The following is a 17,500-nucleotide window of genomic DNA, read 5'->3' as shown; positions in this document are numbered from 1 at the left end:
TATATACACACACACACACACATATATATATATATACATACGTATATAAAAGCGATGAAGACGCAAACGCAGCATCGTCCGCGATAATGCGGTATAATGTCGAACGTAAGGCACCATGGAGGAGTTTGGGATGGAGGTGGGGTAGCCAAGAGTAATTTCCCGTCGGCGAAGACGGGGGGTCGCGTCCCTTTCGACGTTTACGACGTGTTTTACGCGATCAAGGCGAGCAGTAACAATTATTGGGCGATTTCGCGGCCGTAAAATTTTATTCGAGCTCCGCGCGATCGCCATCCCCCGTTCCTTTTCTTCCTTCCTCGTGTTGTAACAATACGACGGAGAAAGAACGGGGTGGGATTCCTGTTTTTTTTCCTTCTTTTTCTTTTTCTTTTGCTTCTGTATTTTTTTTTTTTTTTCATCCTTATATCTCTTACCCTCGGCCCCGCCAAAAGGGAGATGATCTTCTTCGGTTCAGTCTTGCATCTCGACCGTCGACTTCTTTTTTTTTTTTTCTTTTCTCCTCTACGTTACGAACTTCGTAACGTATTCCTCCTTTGTTCTTTCCCAATCAAACTGCTTTTTATTCACGGTAATAACATCGGCAATTTAATTCTCTAATACCTAAGTAATAATTTTGTTTTCTTTGACGACGACAAAAACGTGACGAGTAAGTACGATCGTGTAATTTAAAAATTAAAACGAATGTAACGAATGTAATTCCATTAATAAAAAACATTTTAATTAATTTACTTGAAAAATTAGTATATTACATGTGGAACAACTTAATGTAATATTATGCGATCTGCGTAGTGTCATAAAATTGAACGGTTAAATAAAGAAAATTACGAAGTTACACGATACGGATTATATTTTCTTACAGGTATCATATTATGATGCTTCGTTTTTTTTTTTTTTTTCTTCCTTTTTCTCAGAATTATACAAGGACGCCATTTTAAATTTTACGAAGTTCTACGATGGTAGACTTCATCTCGCGCTACCGATAATGGTAGCTCGTTATTTAAACAAGTTAATTGCGATTCAACTTGTAGAACCATACACCTGTCGTAATATCTGCTCGTAAGATACTTTAATCTTGCCACGGTGTAATTTGAAAATTTTATTAAAAATACAAGAGTCGTAAGGTGTGTGTAAGGGAAGAGAGAAAGAAGGATATTTCTCGTTGAATGGAATGAGATGAGAGAGAGAGAGAAAGAGAAAAAGAGAGAGAGAGAGAGAGAGAGAAAGGGTAGGATCGATGACCGTGAGGTCGTTTCAGACAGCCGGTGTACGTCGGGCGCCGCTTGTCCTCAGCATTTGGCCGCGTTTTCGCGTCGACTTTTGATTTACGTTAGCTTGGAAAAGCCATGGCGAAGTGAACAGAAGAGAGGAGCTTCGCCGGAAGTTCCTGATAAAAGAGAGAGAGAGAGAGAGAAAGAGAAAGAGAAAGATAGAAAGAAAGAAAGAAAGAAAGAGAAGGAAGAAGAAGAAGAAGAAGACGACGACGACGACGACGACGACGACGACGAAACCGGAGATACGGTCCAATGAGCTCTGAGTGTACCAACAGAATAGAACCTCCATCCCATTTTCTCTCCCATTCTCTCTCCCTTCCTCTTTCTCTTCTACCTCGAGAAAAACATTACCTCTATCCTTCTCTCGTCGCTTGGTCCAAGATCGTTTTGCCACCGCGCGAGAGAAAAGCTACACAGAGAGAAAATTCTTTTGGTCGTTCGACGGAAGCTTGAAACTGACGTAAAGCTCAAAAGGTACCGAACTTTTCTTTTTTCTAGTCACGATGTCGATGAAGTGTATATCGCGTATATATACCCACCTTTTTTTATCCTGAACGGGATCACAGAAAGATGGTATTCGCTTGTTGTTACATTTTTCTAGGATAAAGGATGAAAAGAAGAAAAATAAAATAATACAAAATGTATACATATATATATATATATATATATATATATATATATATATATAAAACCTAGAAAAAAGATGAAAAAAGAAAAAGAAAAAGAAAAAGAAAGAGACGAAAGGAATAAGAAAATAATCGAATGTATCAATTGCATCAAAGGACACGTTAATCTTACGAAGATAATTGGAAAAAGTCTATCTATTTATCTATCTAATCTATCTATAACTACCTACCTATCTATTTATCTATTCGTATCTTTTTACGTCGACTGTGATATTCCTCTTTCTTTCTTTTTCTTTTCTTTTTTTCTCAAACGTAATTGAAATCGGCACGCGAGAAAGGAAGAAAGGAGGACCCAACACACAAAGAGAGAGAGAGAGAGAGAGTGAGACAGAACCAACCACCGTAGTCGCCAATGAAAGAATCGAATTCGAGGAGGGAAAGAGCGTGAAAGGCGATATCAACGGGTGCGATAGAATATCTCTCGTGGCTTGATTTCCTTCCTAAATCAAAAGAGGGCGGGATATTCTTGCAGTTCGGTGTCGATATCAGATCCCTCGGGCACCGCTCATCCTCTTACTCTTTCTCTCTCTCTCTCTCTCTCTCTCTCTCTCTCTCTCTCTCTCTCTCTCTCTCTCTCTCTCTCTCTGTCTCTTCTTTCGCTATGTTATACGAGAAATAGAGAAGAGAGAGAGAGAGAGAGGAGGGGGGTGGGAGAGGGAAAGACAGAGAGAGGAGTTCACCGCTACTCGAATTCACCCTCGAATTAAAAGAGCCGCCATTTCGTCCTTTCTTTCCCTTCCCTTTTCATACTCCTCCAACCAATCCATGATGGTTCTTCGAACATGGTTCTGTTTAGATTAGGAACAGCGTGAGAATGGACGATTGCGAGAGAGGAGAGAGAGAGAGAGGAAGAAAGAGAGATAAAAAAAGATTGTTCAAACGAAAAAAGAAGAAGAAGAAAAGAAAAAAAAAAGAATATTTCCATTGGAACTTTCGCTGACGAAGTCCATCAAAACTACTTTTGATCCATCGTTGTTGTCATCGTTATCGACGTTGACAATTTTGATTATGTTCATCGGAAAATAATTCCCATTGATACGTTTTTAACGCGCCATAAAATATTATAGAGTTACTTACGATGGGATAACGAACGAAATTTTGTCCTTACTTTTTCGATCGTTCTCAATTACTCGGCAAAAATTTCTGCCGAATCAAGCACTTTTCTCCCTTCCCTCCCTCCATATATACTTCCCCATTCCTTCAAATTTTTTTTTCCTCTCTATCCAACCACCCACCCACCCAACCGACCTATCTACCTCTCTACCTGTATCTACCTCCCTGCATTTTCTCTCTCTCTCTCTCTCTCAATCTCTTTCGTTGTCAATTTCTTTTCCCGGTTTTTCTTTTTCTTTCTTTCTTTCTATTTTTGAGAGGTTTTCCCTCTTTTTTTTTTCTTTCTTTCTTCCCTTTCTTTTTTTTTTTTTTTTTTTTTTTTTTTAATCCTCTCCACTCCCCTTTTCGGAACGCGAAAACTGGATAGTGGCGAGCGGCCGACAACCCTTTGTTAACGTGCCTTATCTTAATTGCTTTCACGGCTTCCCGTTTAGATCAATACATACAGTGTCGCAGCAGCACGGCCGTTCTGCAACACCATCGCCCTGAAACCCGCTTCACGAATCCAAATTATCCCGAGGGTTGTTTCGACGAAGGGTGGAAAGAGATAGATAGAGAGAGATAGATAGATAGAGAGAGGGGGAAAGAGTACTCTCTCTCTCTGTCTTCCTTTCTCCGTCTCTCTTTCTCTCCCTTTCTCTCTCTTTCTCTCTCTTTTTCTCTCTCACTCTTTCTGTCTCTCTTTCTGTCTCTCTTGGACGTGTTAGCTCGTTGCATATTTTAGAAGCGTTGCCTCGAATTTTACATTCCTCTTCGCGAGCCCTCACGCTATCCAGCTCACTGATTCATTACATCTACGTTCCAACGCGGCTGGATCGGGAAATTAGATTTGCAAATGTCAGGGATATCGATTAATCGTTCGTGCAGCATCAATGGATCACCTTTACGTAGTAGTCAGCTCAATTTCGTTAACCTTCCATTGATCGTTAAAATTTTAGATACTCCGATTTCAGTTCAATCTGATTATTTTTATTGATTATTTTTCATATACAGGATATTCGAAAAGTTATCGCTGCTTATTCGTTACTTTATATATATATATATATATATATATATATATATATATATATAAATATATAAATATATGTACTATTTTAATTGATAAATAAAGCAATTATATCGTTTGATATCTTTAACTCGTCCACAAAATAATTATTTATAATTTATGAATATAAGTTTCTATATATAATATATACATATATCGATGTCGTTTTTACCTTTCTCTTTTTTTTTTTTTTTTAAGATTATTTTATTCGTTTAGGAATCGTTCGTTCCCTTGTTTTTATTATTAATTAAATACGTAATCACTGTACCTATATTGCTTATGAATTAGTTGCATCGAAGAGATCAGCGATCTTTAATGGGGTGTCATATTAATACAACTTGCTTACGAACGACCCTCGAAACCGGCGAGCGTTTACGTGCACGTTGCACGCGTGTACTCTTGTGCATCGACCGAAGAAGACAGAGACAGAGAGAGAGAGAAAGAGAGTTGATATGCTCAAAAGGAGGACAAGAACGAAAGAGAGAGAGAGAAAGAGAGAGAGAGAGAGAGAGAGAGAGAGAGAGAGAGAGAGAGAGAGAGAGAGAGAGAGAGAGAGAGAGAAGAGACATCAGGCAGACCGTCTGAGTCGTAAAATGTTAACTGCTAGTAAAACTGAGTTTACGCGCTTGTAAGGACCCCCGTAGGAAGCTGCCACCCCCTCGACGTGGCACGAAGGGCCGCCCCTTACACCCCCTAATGGCCAGATTATTGCCCGTAAGCCACCCCCGCCTCTCCATCGGCCAAGCTTCGTCGTGTCGTCTCGAAGGCGTGCACGAGCGCACATTCGCCTTCGAAATTCTTAGAAAATAATTTTCGTACGACGTTTAATTTCTCCTGACACGCCTTTAAATATACTCCCCTCCTCCTCTCTCTCTCTCTCTCTCTCTCTCTCTCTCTCTCTCTCATTCTGTCTCTCTGTTTCTATCTTTATTTCTTTTTATCCTCTTATTTTACTTCCTCTTTTTCTTCTTCATTTCGCTTCGTTTAACTGCTCCTTCTTCTTGATTCTCGACGACGCGACGCATTAAAATCGACCTGCATGAGTTTTCTTCGGTGATCATATTCGATCGCTATTTTTACGATCTCGATCCGATCGAATGATCTTTTTAAGATATCATCGTTGTCGTCGTCGTCGTATACTTGTGTTGATGAGGTGCTTCGTTGAACATGATATATATATATATATATATATCGTTTTGCGATTTTACTATCGTCGACTATTTCGTTATAAATATAAATAATTAAACATGAAAAAACAAATTATAAATTGTAATTACATTTCTGTAAATTTTATAAGTATTTCATTAATAATGTCGATCTCTTGTTACGCTTTTATAAAATTATTACGAATCGTCGTCGTAAAAAAATTAATTACAAAAAAATAAAGTTATAATCCTTTGAAATGGTTTTTGAAATATATATATATATATATAAAACGCGATGATTGGAATCTGATGTATTTATTTAAAAAAAAAAATTCGTTTAATTATACCGATATCATTATTTTTTTCTTTTTCTTTTCTTTTTTCCTTTTTCTTTTTTTTTTGATCATTTATCTATATGTTCCGAAAGAATTATTTTACATTAATTAAAGGGTATAAATATTTTAGTTTTATCATCTACGATTTTTAAAGGATCCAACATTACGTCTCTAGATCGAAGAAATAATTCACTCGGTCAAATAAATTAAGTACTTAATCGTTTTAAACGGTAATTCGATGAGAAAAAAACTTGCGACATTATTTTTTCTTTTTTTTTTTTTTCTTTTTTTTCCAATCTACAAATTTCATTCTTAAAAGTGAAACACATATTGAAAATGACAAAAAATTCTCACTGATATTATCTATAACAATCAATTATCGATTCCGTTAATAAGATATGTAAAGGCTCGTAGAGTTTCTTTATAAATTTCGTTTACGTATATTTCTTTTTTTTTTTTTTTATTTATTCAACAAACCTTTTCCGCGTGTCTCTCACCTTTTCTTTACTTTCTTTCTTTCTTTTTTTTTTTTCTTTTTTTTTTTCGAACAACTGCATAGAAAAATCTTTTATTTTTAATTATTCGCAACTATCGCGCAAACTTTTCTCTCGACGAATACAACGGCACAAGACGGAACACGAACGAATATAAAAGTTTTAATGGCGGTGTCGAGTCTTCCTTTATACTTGCCTATCGTTAACTTATTCTTAACTCGTTTTGTAGAAACGCCCAAAAGATTTTTCCTAGTTACGATTTTGGAATCTTTGAGATATGAGCGCATTCCACTGTACGTCTTAAATTTTCTTTCCCATCTCACAAAAAAAAAAAAAAAAAAAAAAAAAAAAAAGAGAAGGGGAAAAAAAATTACGAGTTGAAAATGAAATCAATCGCATTTAGTGGCTGATGATTCAATGATAATCTCGCGTATTCTTCTGGTCTTCGAGTCTTTAAAATCCCAAGAGTAAGAACTTCTCTCTCTCTCTCTCTTTCTCTCTTTCTCCCCTCTTCTTTCTTTCTTTCATCTCTTTCCCTTATAAAATTACGCGTTCTAATTGTTACACTTCGTATAAATGCATTAGCCTCGTGCATTCGTTTCACGGTCTCTCGGAGCTCGACTAGAACTTTTACCATCCTCCCTTTTCGATCTCTCCAGAGACTTTTCTTTTCTTTCCTTTTCTCTCTTGCTTTCTTCCTTTCTTTCTTCCTTTTCTTTTTTTTTTTTTTACCGTGCTAACTGGAAACTCCTTAGAGAAAGAGAAAAAGAAAGAGAGAGAAAGAGAGAGAGAGAGAGAGAGAGAGAGAGAGAGAGAGAGAGAGAGAGAGAGCTAAAGACATTGAAAGAAAGGTGTTAAGTTTTAACAAATTTAAATCAGAATTTAAATAATAACGTTTCAGAGTTCATTTTAATTCGTTGATAAAATTATTGAGTCAAAAAAAGAAGAAGGAAAAAAACAGAGAGAGAGAGAGAGAAAGAGAGAAAATATATATATATATAAGTTCAAAGTTCGCTTACGCTTGATTTGATTTTTACGAAGAGAAAACGTAAAATCTATGATTGAAAAGATTAACTTTTTTTCGAAAGTTTTACACTCTTTGATCGAATCGATCGGTCTCTCTCTCTCTTTCTCTCTCTTTCTCTCTCTCTCTCTCTCTCTCTCTCTCTCTCTCTCTCTCTCTCTCTCTCTCTCTCGGAATGAAAGTGCTCGATTGATTTTTACGATGTTCGGGATGGCTCCTCCCGGCGGTCATGGCAAATTTAAAGGGAAACCCTTACGGTGTTTTTATGGTAAATTTAGTATCGCCCTACGAGGAGAAAAGTCGTCTTCCCTCCTCCTCCCCCCACCTACTCCACCTTTCGATATCCCTGATCCGACACCCCCCTCCTCCCTTTTGTATGCATCCCTCCATAACCCTACTTCACTCCGCATTATCGTCTTGCTGCCATCGAAGACAAAAATTGTAGAAATGGCTTCATCGTTGTTCCACCGACCAACGTCATAACCCTTTTCTTTGAATTCTTATGGCGTTTACCAGAATTCTCGAGTATTCGTTCTTATTTCTAACTGTATGCGTTTTCTCCGCCTTTCGTTCACACGTGTATATGTGGTGTGTATATATATATATATATATATATGTCCTTCTTACTGTTTACATACGTACCAAGTAGAATAAAAAGTGTTGAAGTTGGGTCTTCCTCGAAGAACTGTCAAAAGAGAGAGTAGAGAGAACGTGAAAGAGAGAATAAGATAGAAAGGGAGAAACAGAGGGAAATATACTATTTCTATCTTCCTTTCTCTTTCTCTTTCTTTCTCTCTCTCTCTCTCTCTCTCTCTTTCTCTTTCTCTTTCTCTTTCATTCTTTGTCGTTTTATAGCTCGTCCAGCTCCATCATACCTCGTAAAAGTACAATAAAAGCACTGTTACGCCTTAGGAAAGCACCCGTTCTAAACCACTGCGTGCACGGCTCCTTAACGGAGAAAACGGGGAAAAGAGACAGAGGAAAAGAGAGACAGAAACAGAGACAGAGAGAAATAAATATAGACAGAGAAAGACGGAGGAATACATCGAACTAAAATTGATTCTTTTATGATCAACGAACGTGCTGCTCTCGATTCGTAGGATCGACGATTTTCGATGTATCTACTACCAGGAATTGACTGCCACTATCTTTATACTTCATCGTACTTTTACTTATTTCTTGTTTCGTTAACGATGCAATAAAAAAAATAAAAAAAAAAAAAATAAAAAAAATAAAAAAAAATATATATATATATATATATATATATATATACACATTAAGACGACAGAGAGAATGACGTAAGACCGATCGAAAAAAATCGTATGAAGATAATTATTTTGATAATTTTTTTTTCTCCATTAACCTTCTACAATGCTTTTTACGTGCTTAATAAAAAAAATTACGTAACGTAAAAATTATTATACCATTATATCGACTACTAATTAACTTTTGGATAAGAGCTAACAATTAATTTTTTTTAATTGTGCAAAAAAATGAGATAATATGTCACTTATTTATCTGATCAGTATATTTATTAATTATTATTATTTTTTTTTCTTCTTTTAATTAATTACTTTAATTAAATAAATTTTGTAAAATAAATTGTCACCGTATATGAACATTTTTGGATCAGTATTTGTAATAAAATATCAAGGCGTAATACAACCGATCAATATATATAATTAAGTATCATGTTTATTATAAATATTGATCATATATTTAAAATGCCGATATGTCATTATATTTACAAATATTTTAATTAGAATCCTGATAGATTTTTTTTTTTTTTTTTTTTTTTATCACTTATATCATTTCATTATATGTGTTTGTGTATGTGTGCGTGTGTGTTAATTCGTAACGTCATAGTTATTTAATTTTATAAATATGATAAAGACTATTAAAACTATGTGTTATCTGAAAATAAAGAGAAAGGATGTAAATTATTAAAAAGAACAAATTTATATATATATATATATATTTTTTTCTCTCTCTTTGCAGTACTATCGTTGAGAAATACGCAAGAAGAGGAACCACCAGATCCGCAATTAATGAGGCTGGACAATATGTTGATTGCTGAAGGTGTGGCAGGTCCAGAAAAAGGTGGCGGTGCGGGGGCTGCGGCGTCGGCATCGGCAGCTGCTGCTGCTGGACCACCTGGACAACCTGACAACGCGATTGAACATTCGGATTACCGAGCAAAACTCGCTCAGATTAGGCAGATCTATCATCAGGAACTTGAGAAATATGAACAGGTTTGTATAAATTTCTTATCGTTTTTTTTTTGTTCTTAAAATTTGTACATCTTTTATAATCATTGATATCTGAGAGAGAGAGAGAGAGAGAAAGAGAGAGAACAATATCTAACTTTCTATAATCTTATCCTTTTTTTTTCGTTTAGATAAAAAAAATTTATATATATATATATATTTTTTTTTTATAACGCATAAGTGTAATATAATTGCTCTATATCAAAAGCATCATAAATTAATAAAAGTAACTTTTATTAATTTATGATATGAATTATTAACAATTAATTTAGTTAAACGTTGAGAATGAAATAAATATTTTAAAGGAAATAATTGTTACAGATTATTAACTTGTTTTGATTTTATTTTTAATTGTATCGTTTATATAATATAACAAATATTCCGAAAGTATAATGAATATTTATCTATCCCTTATAAATATTATCACGAATATTTTGATTACGTTGCTTCTTATTTATCGTGAAACAAATAGAATAAAATAGAATGAAAGTATGAAAGAAAAGAAAAGAAAAGAAAAGAAAAGAAAATAAGACACAAGAATAATTAAAAGTTTAACAGTCTTCGTAAAACAATGGTAATTTTTTCAAACGGAACTTAAAACTTTTTACTAAGGGTGACAGACACGATAAGAATCTTAGATGCAGGTTCGTCCGTCCTCCCCTTTTTATTTTCTCTGGCGATTCGCGTGTTAATAAACGAACGATGCATACGTGTCACGCGAGATCAGCGACCTTGCGTGACTTTGCTTTTCTTTTTTTTTTTTCTTTTTTCTTTTTTGGTTCTTTCTCTTCCTTTTCTTTCTTTACTCTCATTTTATTGTTTTTCTCGTCCGTCGTAGTACATTGTCGGAACTTTCGTGTATTTCTTCCTCCTCCTCCTCCTCCTCCTCCTTCTCCTCCTCCTTTTTCTCTCCTCTCTCTATGATAAAAGAATTCTCCGAAATATTTTTATACATTTAAATATATCCCTAATTATGATTACGAATAATGATCATCGTATTAATTGTTATTAATCGTCTAGAAAATTGTTCGAAGTATTACCTTAAAAAGGAACAAAATATATATTTGCATTTCGTAAGATTTGCGAAATAAGTATCCGTACGAAGCAAATCCAAAAGAAAAACAAGGGGGTAGTGGGGGGTGGGGGTGGGGGGACAAAAAACAAAAAAAAAGAAAGAAAGAAAATAGAATTTAATGTTTAAACGTGGTTCGTGTGCTAGACTCACGCGTATTTTAATTACCACACCCGTTTCGACCCCATATTTCAGGGCGCGTGTCAGCGATGTTTCTCTTCGCAGTAAACGTTATATCGTGTATGTGTATGTATATACGTATATAGCCATATATATATATGTATGTATTTGTGTATGTATACATACGATCTACAAATAACATATGCGTTAGCGTGCACGAGAGAATGCATCGTATGAGGGAAGGGAGGTGAAAAAGAGGGGATTGGTTGGACTTGCTGCACCCCATCGATAATGACACGCGAGAGCCCGTTGGTCTAATGGCGATCCGGTGATAGTGACGATGTTTGTTGTATTGAAGGAGAAAAAGAGAGAGAGAGAGAAGTCGATCGGTTCTTCCGGACTAACTGAGTATATCCTATCTTGTTGAAGCTTCTGATAAGACTGACGTGTGTCCTTTCGTTCTTACATTGATATACATACATACGTTTACCTTCTTACCGAGTTAGAAGTACCCAAAGTTAACGATCGTGTTTACGTAGATAATTAGTTTCGTGTCTGTGTGTGTGTGTATGGATGCACTCATGCTATACGAAACGTCCTATTGTTATCGATTTTATTTATTTCAATGTCGTATCCTTTCCTCGATGATACGATATATATATATGTATATGTATATGTATATGTATATGTATATGTATATGTATATGTATATGTATATGTATATGTATATGTATATGTATATGTATATGTATATGTATATGTATGTGTTTATTTATCTCTTTGAAATGTTGATTTTATCTATTTCAATGCCGTCAATTCATAGACGATATTTTCTAAAATACATATATATGTATTTGTCCCCATGAGATAGATTTTTATTCAAACGAGAAATAGATCGATATACGATCTACATATACGTATTTATATACGTGATTACATAATTTATTTCGTTCGACGAATTAAAAAATATAATATTATAATTAACGCGTATGAATAATTCTTTTCTCTCTTTTTTTTTTTTTCTTCTTTCTTTTTTTCTTTCTTTCTTCCTTTCTTTCTCGTTCCCTTCTTTTCCTTCTTTCAATGGTAAAAAGTACTTTACGAAAGTTAAATGTATGCGGATTGTGAATTTGGAAGAAAAAAAAAAAGGAAGAAAAAAAAAGGAAAAAGATAAAAGAAGAAGAAGAAGAAGAAAAAAAGACGAACGAATACCATTTTATATGGTAATCAATTTTTTTGTTTCGTCTCTACGAGAGAGCTCTGGTCCACGTCTTGTATCTCATTTCGTCTATCGATCGTTAAATTTCCATTATGCGATTGCGCCCGAGAGAAAGAGATAGAGAGAAAGGGGTAGATAGATAGATAGATAGATAGATAGATAGATATATATATACAGAGAGATAGATAGAGATAGAGATGGAACGAGTGAGAGAAAGAGAGAGAGTGAGAGTGAAAGGAGGGGGTAAAATGCCGAGAGAGAAGGAGGACGGTGCTGGTAAGCCGAATTTACTATTCAAATTCGGCCGACTCACTGCATTAGGGTGAATGTCTGGCAGGCTATGCAAAATGGCGTGACAAGTACAAGAATAGAAGCACGCCGAGTTTTATGAGATCGCGTGATCACACCGGCAGCCAACATCGTTCCCACCGCATGCTCGGCTTTATTTTATCCGATTTCCACACAGGGTTCTGATTCCAAGCACTCTTTCAGACAATTCCATAGGACGAGCAACGCGATGCAATTCTTTTTATTTATTTTATTATTTGTCCTTTTCTCTTTTCATTTCTTTTCTCTTTTCTTTTCTCTTTTCTTTTCTTCTCTTCTCTTCCTTCTACTTTTCTTTTTATTTCACTTTACCTTTATTTTATATCTCTATTCGCCAACTTATTCCTTTCTTTTTACGAACTTTGAAGGCAACCGTTATCTAGTTACTTGCCTTTAATTATTTAACGAGCTCGTTTACTATCTTTCGTTTATTTTCTTTAATACTTATCGGAAAGGTACTTTATATATATATATATATATATATATATATATATATATATATATATAAACTAGCGATTCAGATAATCGGAGTTTTCATTTCTTGTTTTTCTTTTTTATTTACTATCTCTGAAGACTGAAGTTCTTTTGGTGTCTCTCTCTCTCTCTCTCTCTCTCTCTCTCTCTCTCTCTCTCTCTCTCTTTCTCTGTATGTGTATGTGTGTGTGTGTCTTTCTCTTCTATAGTATTCATAGTGTTCACGATATAACGTCGTTAAATATACGAATTACCGTTTCCCATAAATACATTTACATAAGAAGAGTTGGAGTCTCTCTCTCTCTCTCTCTCTCTCTCTCTCTCTCTCTTTTCTGTGTAAGAATATATGTAAGACTTGCTCTCTCGTGTAATATATATATATATATATATATATATATATATATATATATATATATGTATGTATGTATATTAATGTGCATATAACTTTTGATAAAGTTATTCATTTTAGAGAGAAAGAAAAAAGATAGATGGATATGTAGATAGAGAGAGAGAAAAAGAGAGAGAGAGAGAGAGAAAGAGAAAATTCATGAACAGTTGTTGATATTAATAGAACGAAATACGATAATATTAGAATATAACGTGAGATAGAAACTCGTACTACTTGTGACAACGAAGTAAACACTTTGGATTGAAGATATTTTTATTATTGATTTTACTAAAGGACGTTGAATGTTTCATTTTGTACGTACCAAAAGGGGATATTCTCGAATAATATTTAACAGCAACAAAAAAGAAAAAAAAAATAAAAGAAAAAAGAGAACATACACATATATACGAATTTTCTAATATTACCAAGAAAAATAATCGACTTATAGAAACTGCACTTTATTTACATTTTAACGATAATACAATTACTTCGACAATGTGAACAATATGATTTAAGGATGGAAAGAAAAAAAAAAAAAACAAAAAAGCAGGAAATTATAGCGAAAGAAGAAAAAAAGATTTAGCCAAAGAAGTTTGCTTCTTCTTTTCTTCTTCTTCCTCTTCTTCTTCTTCTTCTTCCTCTTCGTTTCTATTTTCTCGATCTTTTTCGGCTACTCCATCCAATCCAGTTTCCCTCGGATTCAAGACCAGTTTCGTTCGCATTGGCACGTGAGAAGAGAATCAGAAGAAGAGAAGGAACAGCAGCAGAAGAAGGAAGAAGAGCAAGAGCAGGAAGAGGAGGTGGAGGAAAAGAAGAAGGAGGAGAAGAAGGAGGAGGAGGATGAACGAGGAAAAAGAGAGAAAGAGAAGGATAGTGAAAAGAAGAAGGGTGTACCAGGGGAACGTCGACGATAGTGGAATCCATTTCGAAATTGCTAGCCACGCTGTTGGTTCGTCCTCGATCTCTCCTTCCTTCTCTCTCTCTCTCTCTCTCTCTCTCTCTCTCTTTCTCTCTGCATCCTCAGCATCCTTTCTTCTTTTCTCTCTTCTTCCTGCTTCTCTTGTCTTTCCAACCATCTTCTTTCTTACCTCGCTAGAAAAGCTTCTCTCTCTCTCTCTCTCTCTCTCTCTCTCTCTCTCTCTCTCTCTCTCTTTCTCTCTCTCTCTCTCTTCCTCTTTCTTACTCTTACTCTATCTCTATCTCTGTCTCTATCTTCTATATCCTCTACTCTCGAAAGTCAGAACGTAGCACGTCTCGAATACTGATACGCCAGGAGCAAAGTCCTTTTTCCCTTAAATCGAGCAGCAACCAACCACTAGGAATAATTCATTATACGCGTGTATCTTTCTCCCTCTCTCTTTCTCTCTCTCTCTCTCTCTCTCTCTCTTTTTTCTTTCTTTCTCTATCTGTCTGTCCGTATCTTTTTTCTTCTTTCGTTGCTATCTCGACGACATCCTTGATCATCTTTCTTCTTGTTAAACTGTCCTTAGATTTAACGTGTAGAGACGTAGATATATCAAGAAACAATCTAATATAAGGATGAAAGTTAGAAAATGTCGATGCATATATATATTTATATATATATACATACATATATGTAAGATTGAGAATTACGCCGCTTCTAAGTAACGAGTACTGAGAGTAAACCAACAGAGAGTAGCGACAGAGTTAAGAGTTAAGTCTGGAGAAGATCAGAGTTAAGGTTTTTAAAGAAAACCAGATATATAGAACAAAGGATTATAGTATTATAGCTTTAGGATCTTAGTGCTCTTTATTCGTTATATTTCTTAATAACATTTCTTGTTACTGAAAGAGCAATGTGTCGAGTTTTATCGTTTCGTATTTTACACGTAGAATTATGAAAAATTTCTTTTACACACACACACACACACATTATAGATAATATATATATTATCTATAAAAATTGTAAAGGATAATTGAAAAAAAATTGTCTTCTATTTGTTTTAGGCATGCAACGAGTTCACGACTCACGTTATGAATTTACTGAGGGAACAGAGTCGTACCAGGCCTATAACGCCGAAGGAAATTGAAAGAATGGTTCAAATTATTCACAAGAAATTTTCGAGTATTCAGATGCAATTAAAGCAATCGACCTGCGAGGCAGTTATGATTTTGAGGAGTCGTTTTCTTGACGCAAGGTTCGTTATCGTGTTCGTGATTTAGTGGGGTTTTTTTTTTTTTTTTTTTTTTAAATACTTTTATCATCGCCATATGATTTTGTATGAATGTTGTTTCCGAGATAAAAAGATCGACACGGAAGCCGATTATGTTTTATTTCGCAGGCGTAAAAGACGGAACTTCAGTAAGCAGGCGTCTGAAATCTTAAACGAGTACTTCTATTCGCACTTGAGTAATCCGTATCCAAGCGAAGAGGCCAAAGAGGAACTCGCACGGAAATGTGGAATCACCGTGAGTCAGGTAAAAATCATTACTTTTTTTCTTTTTTCGTTTTTTTTTTTTTTTTTTTTTTTTTTTTTTTTTTTTATACTTAATACCAATCAAAGAAAAAGAAAAAAAAAGAAAGAAAGGTCGTCTAATACGATAAATATCATTCATTTTATCGACGTTCAGAAAATGATAAGGTTTCTTTTCTTTTTTTTTTTTTCTTTTTACAATATCAAGTCTACGAAAATTATACGTGGCTTTCGATTTAATATCTTTATTTGATATATGAGATTTTTTTTTTTTTTTTTTTTTTTTATATACATATATCAGGTTGGGGAAAAAGAAATCCATTATTTTATTTTATTTTATTTATTTATTTATTTTTTTTTTTTTATTTGACCCAAATCGGACAATCCGAAACATGTTAAATAAAGTCTTGACGTTTACGCAAAAATAATGGATTTCTTTTTCTCCAACCTATATATATATATATATATTTTTTTTTTTTTTTTTTTTTTTTTTTAATATTTTTTCCTTTTGGAAATCGATCGAAGAAATAAAAGAAAATAAACTTCACTTTGGCTTATTATTTAGGTTTCCAATTGGTTCGGCAACAAGAGGATACGCTACAAGAAAAACATAGGTAAAGCGCAGGAGGAGGCGAACTTGTACGCAGCCAAAAAGGCAGCTGGTAAGTTCCGTCCTTCGCGAATGAGCAACGGGTGTTCCTTGAAGAGTTCCTTTTTATTTTTTCTAATGAGCTTGAGAAAAACAAAACGAAGAAGAGAAAAAAGAAAAAGAAAAAAGAAAAAAAAAAAGAAAGAAAGAAATAATAGCAATAATTTTAAGAGATACGATATTACGACGCGACGCGCGCACACGTACACGAACATATACATACGGCAACGGTATTCGGTGCTATAGAAAATTATCTTTCGACATTGTTATGATTTATAAGAAAAAGCGAGAGAGAGAGAGAGAGAGAGAGGAGAGGGGAGAGAGAGAGAAAGAGAAGGTTGACGTAAGTGAAGAACGTTAAAATAAATTAAAAATAAGGATAAATTTTATTAGAAATGTTCTACGCATTCGGCACGTATCTCGTCAAATTCTAAAGCTTTGCTTTAAAAAGCAAAAGCTCTCCTCGTATTCCTATTTTTTTTTTTTTGGTTTGTTTGTTTTTTTTTTCTTTTTTATTTTCGTCTATTCTCGTCGAGGCGGAAATTAGAACGCGGAAGAACTTATTTGATGGTTTACTAATTACCGTAAATCATTAATGCCAAGTGAAGTTAGCACGTAAAGGTATTAACACTTCGGCATAAATTTTCTGAACGAGTTATGTAGAGACAAGATAGAGAAAGAGAAAGAGAAAGAGAGAGAGAGAGAGAGAGAGAGAGAGAGAGAGAGAGAGAGAGAGAGAGAAAGAGAGAGAGAGATAGACACGTATGAAATTTTGTTTTTTTCTTTTTCTTTTTTTTTTTATTTTTTTTTATTATTTTTTTATTTTCTTTTTTACCTCTTTTTTACGTTACTATCCATCGGTAGTATCAAGTAAATTCTTTTATACAAAACGTCGCCGTCGTCGTCGTCGTCGTCGTCGTCGTCGTCGTCGTCGTCGTCGTCGTCGCCGCCGTCATGGGCCCCGATGTATATGTATATATATATATATATATATATACATATATATATATATATATACGTACACCACACTTACTTAGAGAAGAAACTCGTGAGAAAAACTTTTTGAAAGTGTAGGATTTCCCTGGGAAAATTCTTCGCATTCGCGAAAGTCCTTTCGCGTAATTATTACTACGTCGGGTTCTCTCCTCCCTAGCTAACTGCAAAAGGCGTATTCTTTATTTTAGAGACACATGCCGTGCCGAGATATTTTTAACTTACTAATTATATACGAAGAAGAAGAGAAAATTAGAGAGAAAGAGAGACAGACAGAGAGAGAGAGAGAGAGAGAGAGAGAGAGGGAGGGAGGGAGAGAGAGAGAGAGAGAGAGAGAGAGAGAGAGAGACAGATAGACAGTCAGTCAGACAGAGATAGAAGTGGGGGAAAAAAAAGAAAGAAATAGAAAGAATACGACAGAAGAG

At 34.7% G+C, this 17,500-nt stretch overlaps 1 protein-coding gene across 8 annotated transcripts in view; it reads left to right on the top strand.

Annotated features, from left to right (window-relative positions):
• The window catches only part of exd (PBX homeobox extradenticle), a 56,057-nt gene that overhangs the window by 21,405 nt on the left and 17,152 nt on the right, over positions 1–17,500 (top strand). For all 8 annotated transcript variants that reach the window (XM_085657312.1, XM_085657314.1, XM_085657315.1 and 5 more), the window contains 4 exons: positions 9,130–9,383; positions 14,967–15,157; positions 15,302–15,437; positions 15,999–16,095. In XM_085657312.1, coding sequence (XP_085513438.1) covers positions 9,130–9,383; positions 14,967–15,157; positions 15,302–15,437; positions 15,999–16,095 — 678 coding nt within the window. The remainder of the gene's footprint in view (positions 1–9,129; positions 9,384–14,966; positions 15,158–15,301; positions 15,438–15,998; positions 16,096–17,500) is intronic.

Source organism: Vespa mandarinia, chromosome 5, assembly GCF_050613455.1.
Source record: "Vespa mandarinia isolate Hongniang chromosome 5, ASM5061345v1, whole genome shotgun sequence".
Taxonomy (NCBI): domain Eukaryota; kingdom Metazoa; phylum Arthropoda; class Insecta; order Hymenoptera; family Vespidae; genus Vespa; species Vespa mandarinia.
The sequence above is the reverse complement of the archived record's forward strand: the minus strand, read 5'-3'. Positions and strand labels throughout refer to the sequence as shown.